This window comes from Dermacentor silvarum, chromosome 4, assembly GCF_013339745.2.
Source record: "Dermacentor silvarum isolate Dsil-2018 chromosome 4, BIME_Dsil_1.4, whole genome shotgun sequence".
Classification (NCBI taxonomy): domain Eukaryota; kingdom Metazoa; phylum Arthropoda; class Arachnida; order Ixodida; family Ixodidae; genus Dermacentor; species Dermacentor silvarum.
The window spans coordinates 193,534,168-193,558,215 of NC_051157.2; the positions used below are offsets into that span (position 1 = coordinate 193,534,168).

The window sequence follows — 24,048 nt, forward strand, 5'->3', positions numbered from 1 at the left end:
GTGCGTTATGCTAACCACACGTTTAAATTTTCCATATCGTAAAACGAACGAACTTTCTGCACATACACGTTCATTTTAAAACTTACGATGCCACCATTACCGTGGCTAATTCTCTCACACGAAACTACCTTTACAGCTAAGAAAGGAAGTCTGCCAAGCAATAACAACGACGTCAGGCAAGTACAGCAGCGTAGAGAATGGAAAGATACACATAGAACAGATTCGTTCATCCTCCTAACAAGTGCACTCATCCTCCTAACAAGTACGTTCTCCACCTGCAAATGAAGCCAACTCATATGCAGCTAATCGACCGGTCCATGTATACTTCCTTGACTCCAACGTCCAAGGCACGCGCTAACTAGAACATTTGCTTTCGCCACACTCGACGACACACACAACGAACGAAAAAAGGAAAGACGAAGATCATTGCCAGGCTTCGAAATCCGGTCAGTTTCGCACTTTCGCAATGCTCATTGAAGAGCCTAGTTGCTTTGGCCACGTATATCAAGCACTTGATCCCGCAGAATAACGCTCTTGCGCGACCGCCAGCTCCGAGTTCGCACAGATACTAAACTTTTTTTTAAATAACGCTAAGCAAGAAGAAAAAAATTTTGGCATGCAGGACTGCAGCACAATATCTAAGCACGTTCTAAATTCGGAATGTCGCCAACTATCTAAATATATTTCATTGAATGGACATTGAATTTGCTCAAGTGAAACGTTAATTACCGAAGACATTCTAAACATACACTAATATAACACAAAAAGGTACTATGGCGAGATATTGCCAAAAGAATAAATGCGTTGTGAACGGAAGCTTCTGTGCTATCAGTTCCAAAGATGTAAAACAAGTATTCTGCATATACGCTTTCCGCCCAGCATAATAGTGCAGGCGTCCTTCAGACACGAGAACGCAGTTGTCGCAGGGCAGGCTACACAGTGGAGCAATCAGCTTATATGAGCAGCCGTCGACTTTGACGGAACTTTGGAGTCGGTCATGCCTGTCTCGACCAACTTGGAGGTCAGGAACGGCGTCTTGCGCGCAGGCGACAGCGGAACCACCGAGAGCATGACTTCAGGCTTGCCGGCGCTCAGGAGCTGCTCAACCTGCGGCCGCGACATGCCGACCACTGACGTGCCGTCGATTTCAAACAGCACATCACCCGGAAAGACCATCTTGTTGTTGGAACTGACCACGTCGGCGTACTGGAAGCGAATAAAACACGTATGTACGTTTACAGAATTGCCCATATCCAACGCATATTTTGCATTCTATGCGAACCGGTGAATGCGTCAAAAAGATTATAATTAAGGCCCGTAAAAATGGTCATTTTCTCCAACGCGTTCTGCAGCACCGCGTTACCGTGCCTTCCTTTCAAGCAAGCAAGGCGCGGAAACCCCCACCGAGCGACCCACGTGATCCACGCGACCGCGGTTTACACACTCCCGAGATCGGCTAACTTTTCACCACGCTCATCGCCGAGACCAACCCAATTGCATTGTCTTCAGCACCGGCCCACCTTACTAGGCAAGAAATAGACCGAGCCCACACGTCATACCGTGAGAAAGGAGGCATAGGAGTCTTCGCCTTATTAAAGGAATTTTTTGCCTGAACGGATATATTTGCTTCATTTTGTGAGGTATTTGTTGTTTCACTGCTTAATTCCGTAACGAACAAAGCCGGCATCCGGCAGATCTGTAGGACTAGTGCAGATAGGGCTACCTATATTCGTGCTAATTGTGCTGCTTTGTGTGTCAGCTATTCCGCAAAACAGCAGAAGCAGCCACGGTGAGGAGAGTTCACCTAAAAAGCTTGGCTTTAAAAGTATAAGCGTTATCGAGATAACACCTGGAACACGTCACTAAAATGCATTATTTTGTGGATTACTTTAGGCCATGGGAGCGAAGTTGATTGAATGGTGAAGTTTAAAGTCTAAAATGAACGCAAATGCCGTAAGACACACCACACCGTATTAGAATGCTCCCAAAAACTCCCGACTAACGGGGCTTCATGAACCTGCGCACAATGCTTTGCCCACAGGCGTTCTTGCATTCCGCCGCCATCGAAGTGCGATCTCCGCAGCCGGTTATCGCATCCCCGACCTTGTGCTCTACAACAGAGCGCCATAGCCAGTGAACCCATGAACCGTCGCGAGCTGATGTGAAGTAATCGACCGGTAATTTATTGCTGCTTCTCCTACAAGCTCGTTGAGCGTTACGCGCAGGGTAACAGCATGCCGTATATATAGCTGTACCGGAATATTTTACCCTCGAACCTGCGTTCAAAGCGGGCGCACTCAATTCGGCCCCCGTCACCATCTGTCGGCACAGCCTACGCACGTGCTGGCAGTGTAAAGAGTAAGAATAATATATTGAAACTACCGCTGTTGGCCGTTTGGGAAAGTTTTTAAGTGGAAGGGAGCTAACTAGCAGCGGTATAACGCATCGTGGTGGCTTAGCGGCTATGGCATTGCGCTGTGTAGCACCAGGTCAGGGGATCAAATCTAAGCCATGGTGGCCGCATTGCGATGAGAGAGAAACGCACAAAGTTGGAAGGCCATCCAACCTCCAGTTCAAGTGGATGAAACAAAAACCCTTTCTGAGTTACTTGGGGGTGAGATAGGGGCGTAGTCACTGCGCACCGCCCTTTATTGCATTACTCCTCGCGTAAGCTGCACAGTCTACGGAATCGCTCGCCCCACATTAGGATATATGATGGCGTGTTCAATAATTCTAAATAATATCCGAGATTTAACATGTCAAAACTGCGATCCGATTATGAGGCACGCCTTCATGAGGGGAAACGTCCGCGGCGTAGTGGTTGCAATATCAAGCTTCCATGCTAGATGTCCTCTGTAGGAATCCGGCCACTGGACAATAATATTGGTTTATTTAATTGAAGTTCGAAGTTCGTCGTGAGGGCGAAGTAATGAATGTGATGACTACATGTTATAATATCTAACAAAAAAAGGCGTGTAGCTCGAGCGGAAGTATGAGTTGTAGTGGCGAAGCATCGATAGCGATATCAAATTAGTAGACAACTACACAAACTAAGGAGCCGTGCCTCGCGCGCGGCGGAAGACGCGCGCTTCCGCCCCGCCTTTCTCCCTCGCGTGCGCGAGATTGCGCCGCGATCATCGGCTAACCCTCGCAAGCTTTCACTTGCAGATACAGCGTACGGCGCGCGTCGACAATATTACCGTGTTTGGATTTTATACGGAACTTAACAGCGACGTCCACGACCATGGCGACGGCAGAACTGCGCCTGGAGTGTCCATATAATTGCTATCGCAATAATAAGCTGGTAAGTAAGCACGCGCGGCGTGACGTGCGTAGGCACACATGGACAATAAGAACTCGATGACCGCGAGCAGGATCGGCTAGGACTACAGGCTTTTGTCGGCGTCGTCACCTGGTGTTGGCCTCGCGTCCCCGTAATGTGGTATGCTCACGGCTTCGCGTTTTTGAACTGCAAGATTTTGTCGGCAGGGTCTCAGCCTCCTCTTTCCGCAGCGCTGCTTCTGGACGCCCTCGGCGTTGAGATGCAGCGTGTGCCGCACACGCAGCAGCACGTCGTTCCTACGTCCGGACCACGGAGGGGTCTAGGCGCGCCCTCCTAGCTTCAGTGCGATTATCCTTACACAGAAGCTCCTCGGCTGGCATTCTGAGGATTAACACGTGCAGGCATGTTTGCGTGATGCCATGAATGCGGTAATTTTCTGCAGAAACCACTCACCGACAGGTAGTACAATGACTACTAAGTGTGGGAAAAGATGGCGCAAGCTGGCTGGTCCTGCATAGCTGTGCTGCATTTCGTTCCAGCAAGTAAAGCTGTCTATTATGAGGTCTTAGGATACAGCTGCTTCTGTACACCAGTATGTGCGATATCTGTCGCTTACTGGCGTTCGCACTCTGGTGCAAGGGAATCCGTACAGTAAATGTGAGTAAACTTGTTCAGGAAGCGTATTAAAACAAACTTAGCAAATCAGTAACTTTATGTGGAATTATCGACAAAGGGCGAAATATCGCATGGGGTATTCATATAAGTGATACTGCAATAAAACACGCCAAGCGCCTCAACGAGCTAGCTTAGACGCCGTAAATGCTTCAAGATGTGCTATTCAGCCTGCTGGGGCGTTAAAGGAAAAATGACCGAAACGGAAGCTGCAGAGCTGAACACTGGAACCTAAGCCCCACTACCATCTTCATTGCCTTCGTTGTTCTTGCTGTGAGCGCCTACTGGCATCGTAGCAGATGCGGGCGCTGCATATATGTATATATTCAGAACATCAGGGTGACACGTGGTCCCAGTAGCACATATCGGCCCAGATGTTTAGGCTTCACATTCTCCGGGATCGGCTGCACGATAAGGGGCTAGAATCATACCCGACACGGAATAGTGGTGGTAACTCACTAAAAAAGAATTTCTCTTTATATAAATAATGCCCCAGTACCGTGCATTAGGTGCACGTTAAAAGCCCCTAGGAGCAAAAAATTATTCCGGGGTCCCCCACTACTGCGTACCTTCATAATCCGACCGTACTTTGGCAGGTGGAAACCCCAGACTTAATTTGTTATTTTAAGCTGGCGTTGTAAGCCTGTACGACCTCATGGCATCTGCCCAAAGTAATTAACCCCTATGCGGGACCTACTTTTGTTTCTTTTGTCGGCGAGTGTTTCAAACGAAACGCCCTACACAGTAGCATCGCAAAATGAAAATGTATAATCTGAAAGCAGGACGGCCTCGCTTTAAAGGGAATGAACTGGCGACAGGACAGTCAATCGAATGTAGGCGCTTTAGACCAAGGGATTTATTTCAAAAACAAGAAGACGGCTTCCAAACCTTTCCGCATGAGAAAATACACACCCGATGCAATTCGTAGGTAACACAAGGAATGAATAAAATTTGAAAAGAAACCTAAGCCTGTGAGACACGCGCGGTCATACCGGGGGGGTTTCAGCGAATACTTTCAAAATTTTTCAAAGGTTGCCTGTGACAGATAGCAAAATGCTAGTTTATGAGCTGGTCTACTCGAATAGGCAGACATAACTTACGCAAATAATTGGAATGCATAATCGACTAATCACCAAAAATTGACTAATTCAGTTTTTAACGAATTACCTGATGGCCCATATTCAAATTTACAAATTCTAGCCGTGCAGTTCGCAAGGCGGATTAACTTGGAACAAATTCTCAGGATGACGCTAGTTTCGAAATATTAATTCCCGAACTTTGCGGAGAAATGCACTGGCGTTCCAGTTACTTTCTTAACAAGACGTCGTTTACGCATTGAACCACAAAAGTAATTCAAATGCCAATGCATTTCTCCGCAAAGTTCGAGAATTAATATCTCGAAACCGGTGTCATCCTGGGAATTTGTTCCAAGCGGATCTGGCTTGGGAACTCCACGGTTACAATTTGTAAATTGCAATATGGAATAAATTGCAACTAAGCTAATTAGTTAAAAACTTAATACGTGAATTTTGGTGAATTAGTAGATTATGCATTTCAAATTTTTGTGCAAGTAATGTCCACCTCTTTGCGTAGACCAGCTCATCAATGAGAATTGTGCTATCTGCCACAAAATTTAATAATTACCTTTAAAAATTTGGAAAGTGTTCGCTGAAGCATTTTGTATTATCCTCCGCAAAGTACGCGCAAAGCATTGCGCGTATTCTGAATTAAGAAAACCCCTTCACGACAACCTAGTGTCTTTCTTTTTCTTCTTTTTTTTTGATAGAGCTCTTGAAGGAGAGCTCACGCAGTGGCCATGCCTTTATTAAATCATGTATCGTTAGCTTATATGGCCACGTGCACCAGCATGTCATTGTTATAAGTGCCAATGCTATCGTATCTCGATAGTTACGGTCATACATTTGCACTTCGATCGATATTGCTCAAATTTGACTTCAACACCTATAGGCGCTAAGTTAATCGCGCAGTGCTCCGCAACTATTTGATGCGGGCCGCATCTTTCGAACCTCACCAGTAACACGAAGCACTTAGCCGTCTGCTTCAGTTTGTCGTCTGCAACGTCAACGTCGAGGATGCCGATGCCATAGGCCGTACTGCCGACGCAGCCGAGCGCGGTGGTCTTAACGACGGCCGATTCTCTAGCTGCACTGCGCATGATGCCCAGTATGTCTCGACGGCTGGTAAGCAGCCGGTACGGACTCGAAGACATCACTGACAGCGTCATCTTTTCGCCGGCATCACCAATGATCTTCTTGACCTGCGGCAGCGGCGCGTTCTTCACCGCAACGCCATTAACCTGCAGGATGAAGTCCAGCGGCAGCACCTTGAACATGTCGGCAGTCGATCCCTTGGTCACCGCCTAAAAGCAAGCAAAAAGAGAGCAACGCCCGTTAGCCTTCGCGCGGCCAATGACGCGCGAAGGGATGGGTAGTGCATGGGTAGAATGACACGCGAAGGCATAGGTAGTGATCACTTTTAGTGCAGCGATTTCTTCTGACTTTGTAATCTCCGCAGAAACGCACTTTTTTGTCTGGTCTTTCAAATACCAGCAACGGCGTGGTCCAGTAACTTTGCATGCCAGCAACATGTACTCCATCGACTTGTAGGCTGTCTAGTTCTTCCTTAACTCGTTCCCGAATAGCATACGGCACTGGGTGTGCCTCGCAGAACACGGGCGAACTGCCTTTTAAGACAAGTGAAATGAAAGCGTGTCATCTCTTTGTTCAAAATCTTTCTCGCTCGTTCTTTCCCCACCGGCAACACAACGTGGCGGCAGCTGTAAACGTCGACAAGAGGACGACTGGGAACCTGCAAACCAGACAATCTCCAGCATGCAAGGCGGAAGCGAAGACAACGCTGCACAAAACGAAGTAACACCGCCCGAAAATGGCGTGAACTTCTCCAATCCATTTGTCATCGTTCTGGCAGAAAAGTTTCAAACGACTGGAACCATTGGATTGCAAGGCGGGAGCAGTACCGTATCGTGTCTGGTCTGCAAACGCGTGATGCAGACCAGACACGATACGGTACTATATACGTGTTTGCAGACCAGACACGATACGGTACTGCTTCCGCCTTGCAATCCAATGGTTCCAGTCGTTTGGAACTTTTCTGCCAGAGCGATGACAAATGGATTGGAGAAGTTAACGCCATTTTCGCGCGGTGTCGCTTCGTTTTGTGCAGCGTCGTCAAAAACACGAGCAAACAATTTTCTGTACGTGTACAAACACAGCTTAGTTTTCTGGAATTGTGTAAATCGCTCTAAGGCTTTTGTTGAATTCATCATAAACAACGGGTACGTTTGAGACTTCAGCGTCGCTTGAGAAACTGATTGCTGATTCACTCCACCGTATATGCAGGAAGCGAAACGGTCTAGCGTAAACATATGGCAACATGCAGAATAATGCAATAATGAATTAATAAAACTGACAAATTCCAAACCTTTCCTCATTGAAGAGTTCAAACGCTTTTGAAAGATTACGTATTAACTGCACTCTATGGAACATTGCGCACAATACTGATATATAAGCTAATAGCTTAAATAACAATGTTTGTACGCGTGAGCACAATAACGCTATACGTATTTATCAACTGCGATTTTTTCTGGGCTTCTGCAGGGCTAGCTACCAGCTATCTGCAACTCGAAATTCGTAGTGCGCAATTACGTAACCATGCCGTCATTTAATGCTTTCGTTTCCTGCATTGAGGGTATTAAAAATGTTACATTCTTGTCATAGAAAAGACCCGCGCGCGTGGTTCCGTGTTTAATCTTGTGGTGTTTTTTTTTGTATTCTCTGCGCGTACGCACTGTAAAAAAATCGCACATGTAGGAAATTATGCGGTTGGAGCGATAAAACGAACACTAGGCTTTATTAAAGGCGGTAGATGCTGCGCAGCTCTTGTGTGAATGCCGGGACCAAGGCGCTCACGATGGCCCAGGTTTTTTGCGCATGTGGATGGCCTCGATCGCTCCCACTGGATAGGCTGACGCTGCCGTCGACGTTACGTTCAAGGTAGGATCACGTGAGAACAGCTCACCGCGTCCCACGCGATGCGAGTTTAAATAATGGAGTTTTACGCGCCAAAATCATGATCTGATCATGAGGCACGCCGTAGTGGGGGACTCCGGAATAATTTGGGCTACCTGGGGCCCTTGAACAGGCTCGTAAATCTAAGTACACGGACGTTCTTGTATTTCACCCTCGTCGAAATGCGGCTGCCGTGGCCTGGATTTGATCCCGCGATCTCGTGCTTAGCAGCCCAACGCCATATCCACTAAGCAACCACGGTGGGTGACGTGGTGAGAGTCAGTCGGAAACAAATATTCTGTCGTAAACGTGCGCTGCAGTTTGGTGTGCCTCTCTTAACAACGGAATGTCTGGCCCTTTGTCGGTCGGCAAGCGCTGAACTTTCGGGGTTTTAGTGTCAGAAAAGTAAGGGCACGTTAGCCCTGTCTGTGCTGTCGAACTATCATTCAACGCACGGAATATTTACCAGCATGTCTATAGCTCTTTTTCTATTTGTGTCGAATTGATATCTACTGGCGCACATAGTGTCTCATTGCCGACGAGTGCAAGTACACGTCACCGACCGTGCGCAATCGAGGTTCAATCTACAAGGCCCAACTTGGCGAAAGCCATTTCTAAAGACCCTGAACGCAGCCTAACTCTTGTTCTTTTTTTTTCTACGCTGCATCTCATATAGTAACAATTATGCGCGTGCGTATTTAACATATATATGCAAACACAAGGCAATTTATCATGACTCAAAAGCAAAACTAGTTTCGTATGCGCTGAATTACAAAAGATAGGTCTATATTCAGAGGCCGTAGTGACTTTCTTGCTACGCTTCATCTGCCTTTATTGGACTAAATTTCGAACAAATCGTGTCTTTCTAAACGCAGGATGTGACAAGCACTTCGAACATTCACAGTCATGGCTAATCGTTGCATTTGTACCACAACTGTTGTTAAAAACGACCAATTCGTGAAGTCACAAAGCCGTATGAAGGCAGATAGACACAAATTTTAGGCAAATCCCTCTGCTAATTAGCATTACCATGCTGGCTGAGCCACCATGCTTGCAGCTACCGTGCACACTAGCGGCAGGCATCCCTCTGGTAACTGATGCAGGAAACTCGATGGGTCAACACTTGTTGATCTCAGCCACTTTTGTCTGGCGATAAGCGTTGCGAAGTGTTATCGCAAATCTGGAGGCGGAATTGACAAAGCGTTTTTTTCTGTTCGTAAGTGTTATTTGCTATTTGCTGGCCGCCTTCTCTAATAATATGTCCGTCATCACGATTGGCTGTCGCCTCCTCTTAAATGAACAATTCCAGCATTAGAACTTTTTGTTTATGAAAGCGGGCCCTGAATCGCGTCTTATCAAATTTCGCTTCCCTCACTCGCTAGGATGTGTTGTAGCGCTGCTGTCAACCGTGGAAAGCTTCAGCGCAAGATACCTGCAATTCACGTACAAACCTTTCCGTTTTGTTTCATTTTCGACCTATCTTATTCCGTTCCACCCGTAGGGCAATTTCAACCCAGAGAAGATTTTGTTGTTTCGTACATAGAAGGTTGCTCACTGTTTTCTAATCATAATTATGAGGAAACAAAATTAGCCTTCATGAGCAGTGGCGCTGCGTATGAAGCTGTGGGGCTAGAAAACTATGGAACGGGCTTTGATTGCGGTGTTACTTCCTAGGACAGACATCTTGATTTCTTTCTCATGCCGTCAGCTTCCTGCGTTTTCTCTGCTTGTTCGAGCACGTGCTTCACCTTCCACTGTGTTTTCTCTGGATGCGTGCCTGGCACAAAGAGACTTGCACTTGTGCTCTGTCTATACAAAAAGAGCACAAGTTCATCGTATACAGAGTTCCTGGTATACAGGGCGTTTCGGCAATTGGGTGGACGCAGCATCTGAGGTGGACACAGTACCTCAGGATTGCTTTACTGCCGCATCAGTCACTTTAAAATTATTCAAGGTAGTTCGACTCGTAATTATAAGAATTAGACTCAATAAAATTTCACCATAAGAGTCAGACGATCAATACAAATGCGACACTTTAATCTGCCGTATATCCCATCATTCGAACAGCTCACAACTACTCCTAAAAGCAGCGACCTTGTTGAGATATGGATGAACACTAAATCGCACAAACGCCAACAATCAGCGCTCATGCTTGCGTGATTTAATGTTAATCTATATCTCAACAAGCGCCATGGCTTTCATATTGATAATAACCAACCAGTCAGCCCAGCAATAAGTCCTCGGCAAACTCATAAGCGCACACTATGAAAAAGCTGACGTTTACCATTCCTGTGCAATAGAATTACGGTTCGCTGATTAGTCTAACTAGAATTATTACTTATCCGATTACTATTCCGAGTCATTTCAGAATGTATATCGCTGCTGTAAGAGCAACTCCTGTCGCGGTAGCCAAGAGGCTATGGCATTGCGCTGCGAAGGTCGAGGACGCAGGTTCGATCCCCGCGGTTGCGGCGGCTGCATTTCTATGGGGGCGAAATGCAAGAACGCTTGTGTACTCGGATTTAGGTGCACGTTAATGAACCCCGGCTGGTCAAAATTAATCCGGAGTCGTTCACTACGGGGTGCGTGATAATCAGATTGTTTTTTTTAAATAAGATCAACTTTGAGGTAATTGTTGAAATCATGTGTCTCTTTTTCCTTATTATCAACGAATTTTGCATGCATTTTATGAAATACGCGTTAGGTACGTTACATGACCTGGACTCATGAGGAGTGTGCTCATGCCATCACATACGCAAAACAGACACCTGTGACTGAGTTGGCGAAAAATACTTTTTTTATGCAGAAAAACTGGCTGCCATGAACGATCAAAATGTTTGGCGGAGGACGTCACAGCAATTGCCGTTACAGCGCCGACGAAAGGGTCTATGAATTGATTACGCGATAACGACCGGCAAATAGCAGGCATTGTTTTCGACCCTTCCATTTCAAAACACCAGTAAACTGACTGCTATTATCTGTTGGAGCTAGTGTGACGTTTTGTTCTATGTTAAACAATACAAAGGACATATAGTTTCGCGCCCTAGTATGCGGTGGAGAGAACTCACTCTGACCAAACAAAGTGACAGAGTATACCGACAACAGCCGTTCCGGATGTTGCACGTTGGAAACGCTATAGCACCTCGAACTATTTCGGCCGTAAAGTGTCTTTCTAGCCAGATTGCGGTGGCGGACAGCACTGAAGCAAGTTCCCGTGCCAAGCGTACACCGTACAAAGGCCTAGCTGCGTGTGATGGTGCAACCGAAGTACCTGATACCGAAACAGGAAGACGTGGCGGCCACCGACGCCGCGCGCTATATTCAGGCGATATGGCAAGGCGCAAAGTAGATGATGATAATGATTTAATGGCATCCCCTTTGAAACAGGGTGGTGACATATAGTCACCTGGCCTGTTTGATTTATTCAGGTATGTATACATGTTTTTTACCTAGCATTTTTTATACATCTCATTCATCTCTTTTCCCTCAAAATCTACTCTGTACCACTACCCTTGATTGTAAGGTCGTATCAATCTCTTTCCTGCTTTTTTTTTTCACCAGTACTCTAAGCGTCTCTTGCCCATCTCGACTGCTGACGGGTCGATGCCTTCGTCTACTTTGAAGCCAAGCGCTTAGGCTTCTAAGGCTACGCACTATACCTGGACACAGCACCTATCTTCACGCGAGCTCTGGTGTTTCATATTAGCCTCATGTAGCGCTACGCCGCTTTCCACCCCTCAAAATATAAACATTTAAGACAGCAGCGTCACTACGGAATAGTCTTGATGCTTTAAATGATATCACGCATGGAGTGTCCTTTAATTTTTCTCTCACTCTCTCTCTCTCTTTCGTACATAGACTGCACATGTAACATCAGCGCACGCTTTTAGGTGTGAAACGCTGGAGCGGGTGCGCTCCTGGCCGTTTATATGAGCTGCCGCGCCACAATGAAACGCGGGCTACCAGGCTGGCTGGAACTCACGTCCACGTAGGTGAAACTAGCTTCCTCTCCCTTGACACACCGCACCGAGAAACCAAAGTCCGGGAACTTGAAGAACTTCTTCTTTCGGCAAAGTATCAGATCCACCTTCTCGACGGCCACGCTGTCTTTACTTTCCATGCCTGCAACGAACGCTTGCTGGGTTAAGGTGGTCGCCATGTGTAAGTGATCTGACACGGGGCCATGAGCCACGCGGGAAGGTCTGGCACAATTATTTGTGCCAAAAGTAGTTTGCGTACTTTACACGGCAATTATGTACTTCATATATGGTGCGCAACACCGAAGTGTAGATGACAATAAGAGGGGAGCAGTTTATCCGTTGGCATCTTGCAGTTAGGACTTTGATGCTTTTCATCTTAAACAGCTAATAGCGGGCATTACTTTATCCCTGCAGCTCACATATCTCATTGCACTGGTCATGCACTACAAGTTACTCGCTTACGTGCCTGTAAGTAAATATTTTCTGCTTCATTTTTTCTCCAAAGCAGATAAAGACTCAAAAAGCCTTTCCCACAACATCGCTCCTATCACCTGCCTACAACCTTCAAGCAAAGCGTAAGAAGTAATTTGTCACACTGGATCATTGGGACAATTATACCTTCTGAGCAAATCCATCTCTTACGTAATAACCCCTCGGCCATCTTTAAAGAAAAACATGCATGTATGCATGCATGAATGAATGAATGAATAGCCCTGAGGACAATTTTGGAACAATTTTACTGTAGTACATATTAAAACAGTCAGTCATGAAGAGCGCATGCACTCCTGCATATGTGAGAAATAAATAGCAATGCCACATCGGCTACAACAGGGTGTTTGGCGTGCGCACTTACTGCTTACAGCTGCGGTTCGGCTCATGGACATCGAAGAGGTCGCCTGATAGTCGATGGCAGCGGTATTCTCACCGCTAGACTCCATGAACGCTTCGGAAACCTTGATAGGCGTCCTGCTCGATTTTACCTGGGCGGGAAAAAAGTCCCTGTTACTTCTCTGCTCCATGGATAGTGCTTATGTTGTTTGCGCTTTCACACTCTGCAGACATCGTCACTGGTGGTGACACGCCACCTGAGAACGACTACAACCTCCTTCTACAACATTCTTTATTTTAGAAAACGTCTCTTACTTGCGAGTGCTTATAGGAATATGTACATACCTTGAGCATGAGTTTCTTGAAACTTGGCGAAGCGTAACAAAGCAACGGTTTCTGGCTTTCGGCGCTGACGTCGGTCATCTCCTCGATCTGCTGGTGCTTCCGCTTGTCCTCGGGGTCTCCCGTCTTGCGGTCTTTCTCGGCGTCGCTGTTCATAATTTCGGCGATGCTTGGAATGTGGCACAATTCAGTCTTGCTGTAGAGCTTCTGCCAGTTGAACTGGTCGAAGAACATGTGCGTCTTCAAGTCGCTGTAGTTGCGGGAGCCGAGGCGTTCCACGGGGTTCTTCTTGAGCATCCGGTACGTCATGTCCTTGGACGGCGTGGTCGCCGAGTGTGGATGGTCCTCAGCCCGTGGCCACTTTAGCGGTGACGCGATTATGCGCTCGCGGAGCAACTGCTTGGACTTTCCTCGGAATGGCACCCGGCCTGTCGTCAGCTTGTACATGACGATGCCTGCCGACCACCAGTCGGCAGCGCGGCCTGCGCACAACGAAGGACCACTGGCTGAGCATGTTAGAGACCTTTAGCTTCTCCGCAAGCTTGTTACGTTTGCGGATTACCGGGTTACCAGAGGTGTAAACGTGAGCGGCCGAGTTGGTGGTGCCACCTGTTGGCGCGAAGCTCAATCAGAAAAAGCACAGAGGTATTATTGCAACAATCTAATGTATCCTACTTCACTGCTAGAGTAAATTTTCGGCAGCGCAGTAATTCTGAACACGTTCCCTTTTTAAATATTGTTTCCACAACACCACTCATGGTACCCGTAAACGTGTCTATAAGGCATTCCCATTAGACGGAGCGCCACAAGTTGCCTCTACCGGCGGCATTGCTGCCGTAAAGTTCTCCGATAAATGGCAAACAGGATGACATTTGTGGATAAGCTAACATTCTCTATTGTTCAAATAGCCTCGGTTAAAGCTTCCTGCCGAACGCGTCAGGCTTTTGTGCATGAGTGTGGCACCAGTTGTAGGATGAAGCCTGGAAATCATGCTTCGCTATGCTCACAAAGAAAATGAAAAGGAAATGACGCGCAGTAACGTGCTTTGCGGCCGACCAATAGTGAACGTATATAATTATTCATTTCGAGAAACATTCAAATTCTGCTTTCGCTACAAAGTATAGGACGTACCATAAGGCCTCCTTTTGAGAATTTCCGGAGCCATGTACGGTATAGTGCCGGCGGACTCGAGGTCGTAGAATTCGAAAGCAGTTCTTCGAAAGTATCCCCTCAGGAAACACTTGGCGACTGCATGATTGTGCATGTATTGATCATTGTTGAGGAATCCTTCACGTGAGCCAAAGTATCGTACGTTTACCGTAAATATCTGAACTGATGAAACCTGTCCACATAAACAAGCTCTATTAGTGCGCCAGTCACTCTATTAGTGCGCCAGGACTGACCATGTCACTGCTGCTGGAGTACCGAAAAATTTCGCAAAGCTAAAACTTACGCTCCACTACTTAGACTATAATTGAGACAGCCAAGAGTACTCTGAACTTGCTCCGTACTTCACAGAGATAGCTGCTAATAGATAAGACAGAACGAATAGCTTTTTTGGCGTCTGGCGCCCTGTCATACTTCGTTGGCTATATACGAAACAAGGGATAAGCAGCATTCATTCTGGAATAATTTTAGCCACCATCCTTTGATGTTCTGTGTATGCAGCACTCGAACAAGGCGGATGAACGGGTAGGCGCTGACACACGTTGGCTGTACGTGTTGCTCTCTCTCGGCTTCGCCGTTATTTTTCGTACGCTACCAACAACGAATCACGTAAACAACTCACGCGAATCGCAACGCTCCGAGGTCAAACAGTTTCTATACTGATTTACGCTGCAGAGCAAAGAAAGGGTCGCACGTTCGATTCCCGGTTGCGGCGGCTTATTCCAACGGAAACGGAATGCAGAAACACTCGTGTATTGATTTAGGTGCCCATGACGTTCTTCCTAACCCACTTTACAATTTAGGAAACCTAATGCCAATTGTTATTTTTTCTTGCATTGCGATAGCAATCATATGGACACCCCAACCACATTTCTGCTGTCGCCGTGGTCGTCGATGTCGCTGTGAGGTTCCGTATAAAGTCCAAACACGCGGTAACTTAGTCGTCGTGCGTCGTACGCTGTATGGGCGAGTGAAATCTTGCGAGTATCAATCTCGCGCCCAAGGGCGAAAAGCGGGAGTGGGGGGATGCGCGCTTCGTCCTGTCGCGTGCGAGGCACGGGGGGGGGGGGGGGGGGGTGGCAAGCCTACAACGGGGGCAGTGATTTTACTCCGCGTGGGCGCCGTATCTTGACAGCGATCAACGACGTGGAGAAAAGTACGCACCCGGCGCGAGCATATTCGATCTTCAAAGCGATCTGCTATGTGGGCTAAGTACGACCACTGCCGGTAGCTTCGTATGTGCTGTGCTTTCGACCTTTAGTTCGCGTTGACGCGAGAGACGGTACGAAGGTCAGTTTGCTCGCTGCTGTTGCCGCGCCTCCTCAATCCAGCGTTTTGACAGCCAGTTTCCGCGGTCGTCAAGCGATATGTGTTCATGTACACGCGTTACACCGTGGTTGTTAATTTAGTTAGTAAGCGAATGTTTAAAAGTTTATGCGGCCGATAAAACTACTATCCTTAGATCCTAAGTTTCTACTAATTTGCTATCGCAATCGATGCTCCGCCTTTCGAACGAAACTGTGACATTTTTTGGCAATGTTCCTGTGGCTAGGAGGCTAATGGCTATATTTATAACTCACGAAATCTGCATATTCGGTGTAGCTACAGCGTAGCATGTGAGAGACTCAGATAAATTTTCTAAACTTTCGTGACAACTGCCCTGGGCATATTACCTCGCGCACAGGCGACTTCTAGGAGTTTCTGAAGATTTCTTCACTACGTCACGAAGAGAACCACGTAGCTTACGGGGTGTATTACATGAAAAACTGCCTGGGAAATTTAAATATAACAAACAGCTTTGACCTTTACATTACGCTAAGGAGTGTAACAAAAACCCTGAGATCTCTGATGTAACAAAAACCCTGAGGAACGTGATGGAAAATGCGCATGTCACATCCTCCGTCTCCTCAAAAATGTTGCCATCACTAAAAAAGGCTACGGATCCCGTCGGTTGCACTGAGAAGAAAGTGACACGCAGGAACGACATTTTAATAGCAGCATATTTTTGTTTTTTGCTGGCCATTTTCTCCACTTTGCGGTTTGTATGTTTCTGGCGAACTTGCGACATTGGGAAACTAGAGACGTTACTATTTGCCACGAGAAATAATTACATAAAAAAGTCCGATGGTCGAGTCTAAATAATACCCCCCCCCCCCCCCCCCCAGCTCGGTGCTCTTACCATTAGACCGCGGACGCAAGAGTGAAAATTAAGGGGATGCTCGGAACCTTCTAAGAATGTGAAGGCGAAAGCCTAGGTGGAGCTTATGTTGATCTGCTGTTGAACTTTCTGTTGTACTTTCTGCTGATCTGCCGTTGAGGTTTCTGTTTAACCATAGCCGCTTCATCCATAGCCGCTTCCTTCTGACAGCGGTTACGACGAGCGTCATTTCAAGCCGCTCTAGCCTCTTCCACCGTGGCGTACTTTCTCGGTCTTCCCCGGCCGCGACTAGGGCCTGGTGCGTCGTCACCCATAGCTATGTGGAAGGAAACTCTATGCCCTCGCGGCAACGTATACAAGGCGCGCAAGCGCGCTGCGAGCGTGCTGGCGTCATTTCCCAAACTTTCTACGTGCGCCGCCGCTGACATTTCCCTCCTCCCCAGCGCCGCCACCGCGCTTGCCCTCAACGCCCCTACTGCGCTCCTGCTGACATTTCCCTCCTCCTCCTCAGCGCCATCATTACATTTCCCTCAAAGCTCTGACGGCACTCCGTCGCCTGTTCTCAGAACCTTCCTTCGGCTATCTTGTTTCCCTTTTCCGGCGCGCTCCGTTTTACTGTACCTCACAATGCGACCTTGAAACATAGAGATTTAAGGCTTTCGCCTCAAAAGGAGGTGTGAAATCATGCAAGCCAGCCTTTTGAGACGCTAGCACGCTGGGCGCGTTGCATAGCATCAATTTGCTTATCAAATGTGAGCGCGCGCATCTTCTAGCTGACCATCAAAAAAAAATTCAAGGGCACTTAGGTTTCCCTACGTAGATGAGTGCGAAAGCATTGCGGCGGCCCAGTTCGCGTACTCGCGTGGACGTCTAAAGAAGCCGGGTGCAGCTACTGACTGAGAAGTTGAAGGTTCGTCCATCGAAGCGCACGACTGAACTCACCGAAATCACTGCACCGACCGGCAGTGCCGCGAGGCGCGGCGCTATCCGCCACCGGCGCGGTCTGTCTATGTGGCCACGTGACTTGTTCGTCCACCGGAGCCACTCCTCTCTTATTGACGGTAGCGCACATGACGTCGCATGCACTTCCATCAATGGAAGCATCACCTGGCGCGCGGTCTGTCTCTGTGACCACGTGACTATTTGTACCATCTCTGGCCACGCTGCCGGATTTTCCACTTCATGAGCCATCTAATGATTTCGCATGATAAGTAACGGGACGCGTTCGTCCCCGAAATTCACTGCGCGTCTCTCATCGTACTGTGGTGCGGTGGCGTGTTTGTACAACGTCACGCACGTCGTGTCTTGGGATTGCACTCGTTCTAACGGTGAATAAATATACCGCTTTGTCTGCAAGATGCACCATTGTGACTGAGGGCACGTTATTCGCTAAAATCTGCAGCGTGTCTCGCGTCGTAAGCTATCATTTACGAAGATCACTTCACCCAAGGTTGGTCCTGCCTGTATTTTGCCTCCCATATTTTGCGAAAGATGCTTTTTGGTCGCGCATTAGGCCCTGCAAGAAATAGTCCTAATTCAATGCGACTCAGGACAGCCACCAACTTCCGTTGGTGATGTCGATGCACAACACCTGACGGACCGATCCTGTGAGTGGTATAATCAGGCGTTCACGCGAGCTGGTTATGATGCCACTGCACGAGGTCTGTCCTCGCAAGGGTTTTACTGCGACAGGGGCAATACCAAGGTTCACGAAAGTGCGATGCACCCATTATGCTCTTGCGTGCTGGTGAACTGCTGGCACTGGTGCGTAATAACCGCTGTGGTAAAGACTTGTATGGCCCCTTCAGTCATTCTCTTAACATTTGTGTATGCGACTTACTTTTGTTATTTCAGTGCTGTAGTGACAATCCATAGACCAGGAGAGTTTAAGTTAGAAGAACTTGAACATTAGGATTTTCTAAATGCCTCCATTTTACTTCGGAGTGACATGTATCACTGCGATGTTGGACTTGGGGTATTTTGGTAGCAATTGCAAAATATTTTTTTTCTTTTCAGCAGTGCTTGCAGTCAATTATTAAACTGTGCATTTTGTTTGAGCAGGTGATTAATTTTATTTATGATACGTAGCAGGACTGAGTGCACAATAAATAGATATTTATTTACTCTCTAATGATGACTATATCCCAACTAAAAATGCACGATGAGTCATGCTACAACCTTGACATGCTTTCAATGTAGTTTCCTGCACTTTGGCATAAATTGTGTGAATTTCACTCATTTATGGACAGTCGATCAAACTTAATGACTGAAGGGCATAGGTAGATGATGCAGCAGAAGTAGACCTAATCAGTAGATCATTAGGTCGTGAGATGTAGGTGGGCAGCGTCAGTAGATCAAGGCCTTGAGGAGTTGCTATTATAATCAGTGAATGATGAGGTTCTAAGAGCATGGGGATGACCATGAGAGCAGAAGGAAGCTCGTGTGCAGACATGGATGGATAATAATCAAATTACACATCACGCTGTCGCATTACACTCCTTCAAGTGTAGTATGAAGTTCTCTATTTCCTCGCGCAATTTATTATTGGAATACGTTATCTGAGGAGGCAGTGAACTCTGTTTCGTTGGAATCATTTATTGAATGCATTATTAATATCAACTTTTGTTGAAATTCCCAGCCCGATAGTGGATTACACTCTGAGTTGATGATATTTCCTTGTTCGAGCATTCATTTTTGTCATCTATGTCCAGTGTATTGCCATGTTTTTCCACTTTTATATGTATTATTTTTTGCAACGATGTCAAGTTTTTGATTTAAATTTACTTCTCTTGTTCGTGTTTTACGTATCCACTCCTGCATGGGCCCGAGAATTGCCTGCAGTATCTGTAAATAAAAAAAAGCCTGTGAGCGCTTTCAAAAGGTAATGGTCGGGGGGTACTGGGTGTACCTTACTTGACCTACTAAGTACTGGATGTAAATATTTAGTTGCCTGCAAGCCCGTTTTTGTGTTATAATTCTGGCAATAACAATAATCAGCTAACGTGACAATACCCCTATTTCTTGACGCATTGAAGTGAAATAAAAGAAAACAGATTCCACTCACAGTGACCATTGCAGACCTTAGCGGTGTCGAAGTCGATGACTTTGACTCGCCCGCCTGGCAAAATCAGCATGCTAGAAAAGATGGTTTATTGTATGCGTTCAACAACCTCTAGTACGCAGTCGTAAGAAGCAAGTTTGTTGCGAAAACCAACACAGCAAGGAGAACATGATGATCCTAATAGCCAACAGTAACACCACAATACTGCTTTCAGTATTCCTTGTATTAAAGCCGCAACGTCACCTACAGCCTGAAAAATTGTGGACGCAGCGACAAAAAAGTAAAGTGCCATCACAGCAGTAGGAATGTTTCTAAGCACTATCGCGATATACAACTTAACCATAGGCTTACTACCTGCATATTCATTTATTGGTAGGCTTTGCATCCAATGTCGCGTTGAAAGTACAGCATCTCCGTACATGTATAAGCATCCAAGAATCTCTACGAGCCGGTCTAGACGAGCTTACGGCGCCCCGACTGCCAGCGGTACGCCACATTATCTGGTATTCATTCTGCGAGAAAGAGCAGCCACTCACTTAGACACCTTGATATCTCGGTGGAGAAATCCGCGCAAGTGCATGTGCTCCAACGCAAGGATCAGTTGGGCCATGATAACGCGCACCGCCTCGACGTCCAAGAACTCCTCCTTGGTTACCACACGCATCAGGTCCAGGCCAGCGATGTACTCCATGATGGTCACGTACGCCTCCTGCCACGATGCAAGTTCGAGCCAGGGGAAAGTGTGTCACGGCCAGGTCACTGCTCTCTTTTTGATGACTGCCTTCAAGTTAGCTTCGGCTTGCGGGCTAAAAAGATAACGTGTTTTCGCACCAAAATAACATTGGTATTTTGGAGCTAGCTGGGCGGACAAACAAATTTTTAGAGCAGCGTCTACAGAAAAAAGTTCCTTTAAAAAATCGCCAGCCATTCGCCGGTCCAGAAAATGGGGGTAATGTCGTGTGTGTATCTGACCTTCGTCAGCGTAACGTAAAATTCACGACAGGTCATGGTAATAAAACATAAACGTTTATTAAATGCATACATCGAGGGAAAGAAACGTACAACGCTACAGAAGGAAAGTTGCACGAAAAGGAAACAAAAGTAGAAGAAAAGGGAATCGAAAAGTGCGACGAAAGGAAACGGAAAGTAGTAGGAAAGGGAAGGGAAAGTAATAGGTCAAGTACACACGCGACAAGATTCGCTTACCCCCATTTTCTCGGCAGGGGAGGGCTGGTGACTTTCTTTCTTTCTTCTTTCTTTCATTCTTTCTTTCTCTCTCTCTCTTTCTTTCTCTCTGTCTCCCTCTTATTTCTGTCTATCTCTCTCTTTCTCCATCTCTTTCTTTCTCTCTTTTTGTCCGTGGTATGTGCCATTGAGCTTGAACCCTTTCTGCACTATCACCAGGATCCGCCCATTTTTCAGCGTGACACCACCTGCGAGCCTCTAAAGCTTCACTTAAAAATGTAACTTACCTCAGCGTTCATTGAAATATGTCGGCGTAGACAAAGAGAGCATGCTGGATGTACGCCATTGTATTCTGATGCAGTGTTATCTGCGTACGAATGTGTAATATCATTCTTGAATTCTTCTGTATAAGAATTTCTGTCAACGTGCCTTACAGTACAATTTATATCAATAAATTGCTAAATAAACAATTATTTAATAATGTTTTGTCATAGTCTCAGTATCATATGTCAGTGTGCCAATGTACCGAGTAATCAAATTGAATTTGACAGAAAATATGAATAGTTTGAGAGTAATCAGTGTACCAAATACGCGTATATGTGGCATGACATGGCACCATGTAGCTAAGGCAAGTAAAAGCAACGCTGACCTACCGCAATATTGTACATCGATCATAGCACCGCATTTCAGCATGCGCAACTTACTTCTCTTAAAGCCATCATTGTTTATGGCTACTTATTACCGCATAGAGTCTGTGCACGCTGCACTGGAAACAAGCCGGGAACCACAACAAAGGCGTTAATGGGATCTGTCATAGCAGTGCGAGCAAGAAATATCCCGATAATCTCTTGGTAATGTTGAGTGCATACGCATGCTCCTGGCGATGACCATGATAGCGATGACATTAGTAACAACTTCGCGTCTTAGCTCATGTGTCTTCTGTAAAGCAGCTCGTTCTGATGAAGCAGTCGATAGTAAAGGGTGCAAAAGGCATCCCAATGCGAAGTAACTTGTAAACGGAAGTACGTTGAGCCTAGGTTCGTCAACGAGTGAAGGGGAAGGGACAAAGAGAATGAACTTTAATGAAAACGATGGCTCAGTGGCCTAAGCAGGGGTAAGAGTCAATGGCAGGGTTCACAATGAAAAAAAAACTACACATTCATAACCTTCCGGTCAAGCCGGCCTCGCGCACGAACTCCCATAAAGAGTTGATCGTTCGCCGGGCATCGGCCTGAGAGGGTGGCATGGTCCATGCCTCTATTAAAGTAATCCCGCGTCCCTTGTGTTTGTCTCTTACTGTCGCGAGACCGGGACAGTCCCACAATAGATGCCTGACTGTCGGTCGAGCACCGATGTCGCACGTACTGCACGTCACTAGTGTTGACATCACGTTCCCCTCCGTCTCTTCCTCCTCCTCATCATCCGAACGTTGCCTCTGATGACTTCGTGTCTTCCTTGAAGCGGCGTATGCGCGCCACGTAGCCAGGAAGTCTTCGGTGAGTGCTGCGCCCGTCCTGGCCTTACGCACCAGGACATGCGCGCCCCGAGAAAGCCACTTGGGCAAAGGGTGGGCATTGTGCGGTACCTTCGCCTTCAGCTCCCATTTTGCTTGCACTTTAAGACACTCGCGCTCCTCCTCCGGGTCCAGGCGCACAGGAATGAGAGGGACTGGGTCCAGGGGAGAAGAGCGGGAAAATAACCGCTTGCTCGCTGCACTGTCGGCCGCACCGTTGCCTATGCTGCACGAGTGCCCTGGGACCCAGTCCACTCGCACACCCATGCCGTATTCCCGATGAAGGAATGCGCATGCGACCTTTATATCATACGCCCACGTGCCTACTCTAGGCGTCCCCGTGAGCGCCTTTATGGCATCTAAAGTCGGTGAATATCGCGAACTGTCTGCTACTGTGGTCTTCCGTAATTTTATTCCGCCTTGTCTTGCAGCTTCTCTACGGCAAATAGGGCGGCCTGCAGTTCGTATGACGTCATGCTCCCCCGCACCGCCGCGCTACCGCCGCGCACCTTTGCAGTACTACCGCAGCCTTTCCAGTACTAGCACAGATGACGTACACGAGTATAGGCCCAGCTACAACCAAGTATAAACCTCGACATAGCCAAGTTCAATCTACCTACAACCAAGAGAGCTTCGCTGTGTCTTGAGCTTTGCGCGGCCTAGTGCAAGGCTTCGCCTTTTTTTTTCTCCTGACAATACTCTCCCTGCTAGGACGAAATGGCCATCATTTAATCCTGCAGTTTCTGCAAGGTTTGCATAAACTGTTGCATCTTATCCTGATGTGCCTGTTGGATTTGATGTCATTGCTTTAAAACGTGCTGTGTCTGTAAAACTTGCGTCTGCATCTGAGCTTGTTGTTGCATTGCCTGGACTTTCTACCATTCAGAAATTGCGTGACCCACTCAGGAGCTTTGTATGCTTGTGGAACGACTTCCACTGATACTCTTATTTCTTCATTTGACGGCTCTTGGGGTGGAGCTTGCCCCCGTTCTTTGGGTGTGGCCGTGTATATTTAGGAGGTGGGGCAGAGCCTCTTCGTGGTGACAGAGATTGTTGTCTCTTCGCTTTGTCAATGAGCCTTCTCTCCTCTTTCCACTCTGCTAGGCGATGATGGAGTACTAGCTTTTTCTCGTTTCGCTCCTTTAGTTTTTGCTGAAATCGTACGTGAGCCGTGTCTATGGATCGCTTAATTTCTAGCAGCTGCTTCTGGAGACGGGACAATGTATTCTCAAAATCACAGCTGCTGACTTCGGTTTCCATGACAATCTGCTCCAGCTGCTTTGCGATCGCTTCTCCATACCGCGGACAGAAACTAGACGTTTTCTTCGAAGTCTTCTGAGCACCACAGCTTACCGAAGCGTAGGACACCGGCGAAGACTGTGATGTTGACAAATGAGCACCAGAATCCGGGGGTTTGTTTGATGGTGTTGATTTTGAGAGCGCCTTCTGTTGCTTACAGTTTCCACTCCTGCCTTTAGATAAGTCTTTTGATTGACTAGATGGCTTGGCATTCTTGCCTGTTTGTATAGCAGTGCGGGACGGGTGTCCCTGTGCAGCTTTGGCGTGTTTGGCAAAAAGCTTGTGCTGTGGGCACGAAGCGTCTGTAGCCAGGTGGCCGTCCTTCTCGCAGTTGCGGCAGTATTTCTTGTCTGTCTGGGGGCACGACTCAGGGGGTTCCTCATGCTGGGAACCACATCGAGGGAACACTGCATTCTCCGCAGGGCACACATCTTGCTTATGGCTCAACCCATGCCTCCGGAAGCACACCACGGATCGCGGCTCGTAGGGGCTAACATTCTTGACGAAATCC

The 24,048-nt window shown here is 47.1% G+C and overlaps 2 protein-coding genes across 2 annotated transcripts in view; both read right to left on the bottom strand.

Annotated features, from left to right (window-relative positions):
* Nucleotides 1–379: 379 nt before the first annotated feature.
* On the bottom strand, nucleotides 380–12,180 carry LOC125944880 (uncharacterized). The gene is made up of 3 exons (XM_049666302.1): nucleotides 11,987–12,180; nucleotides 5,988–6,335; nucleotides 380–1,206 (listed from the first exon to the last, which is right to left on the bottom strand). The coding sequence occupies exons 1-3, from the start codon at nucleotides 12,161–12,163 to the stop codon at nucleotides 949–951; spliced, it is 783 nt and encodes a 260-aa protein (XP_049522259.1). The 5' UTR covers nucleotides 12,164–12,180; the 3' UTR covers nucleotides 380–948.
* A 201-nt stretch (nucleotides 12,181–12,381) lies between these two features.
* Nucleotides 12,382–24,048, bottom strand: part of LOC119449148 (uncharacterized) — a 36,266-nt gene continuing 24,599 nt past the window's right edge. The window contains exons 7-11 of the mRNA XM_049666671.1: nucleotides 20,077–20,249; nucleotides 19,544–19,614; nucleotides 13,158–13,636; nucleotides 12,838–12,964; nucleotides 12,382–12,392 (exon numbers count right to left, since the gene is read on the bottom strand). Coding sequence (XP_049522628.1) covers nucleotides 12,382–12,392; nucleotides 12,838–12,964; nucleotides 13,158–13,636; nucleotides 19,544–19,614; nucleotides 20,077–20,249 — 861 coding nt within the window. The remainder of the gene's footprint in view (nucleotides 12,393–12,837; nucleotides 12,965–13,157; nucleotides 13,637–19,543; nucleotides 19,615–20,076; nucleotides 20,250–24,048) is intronic.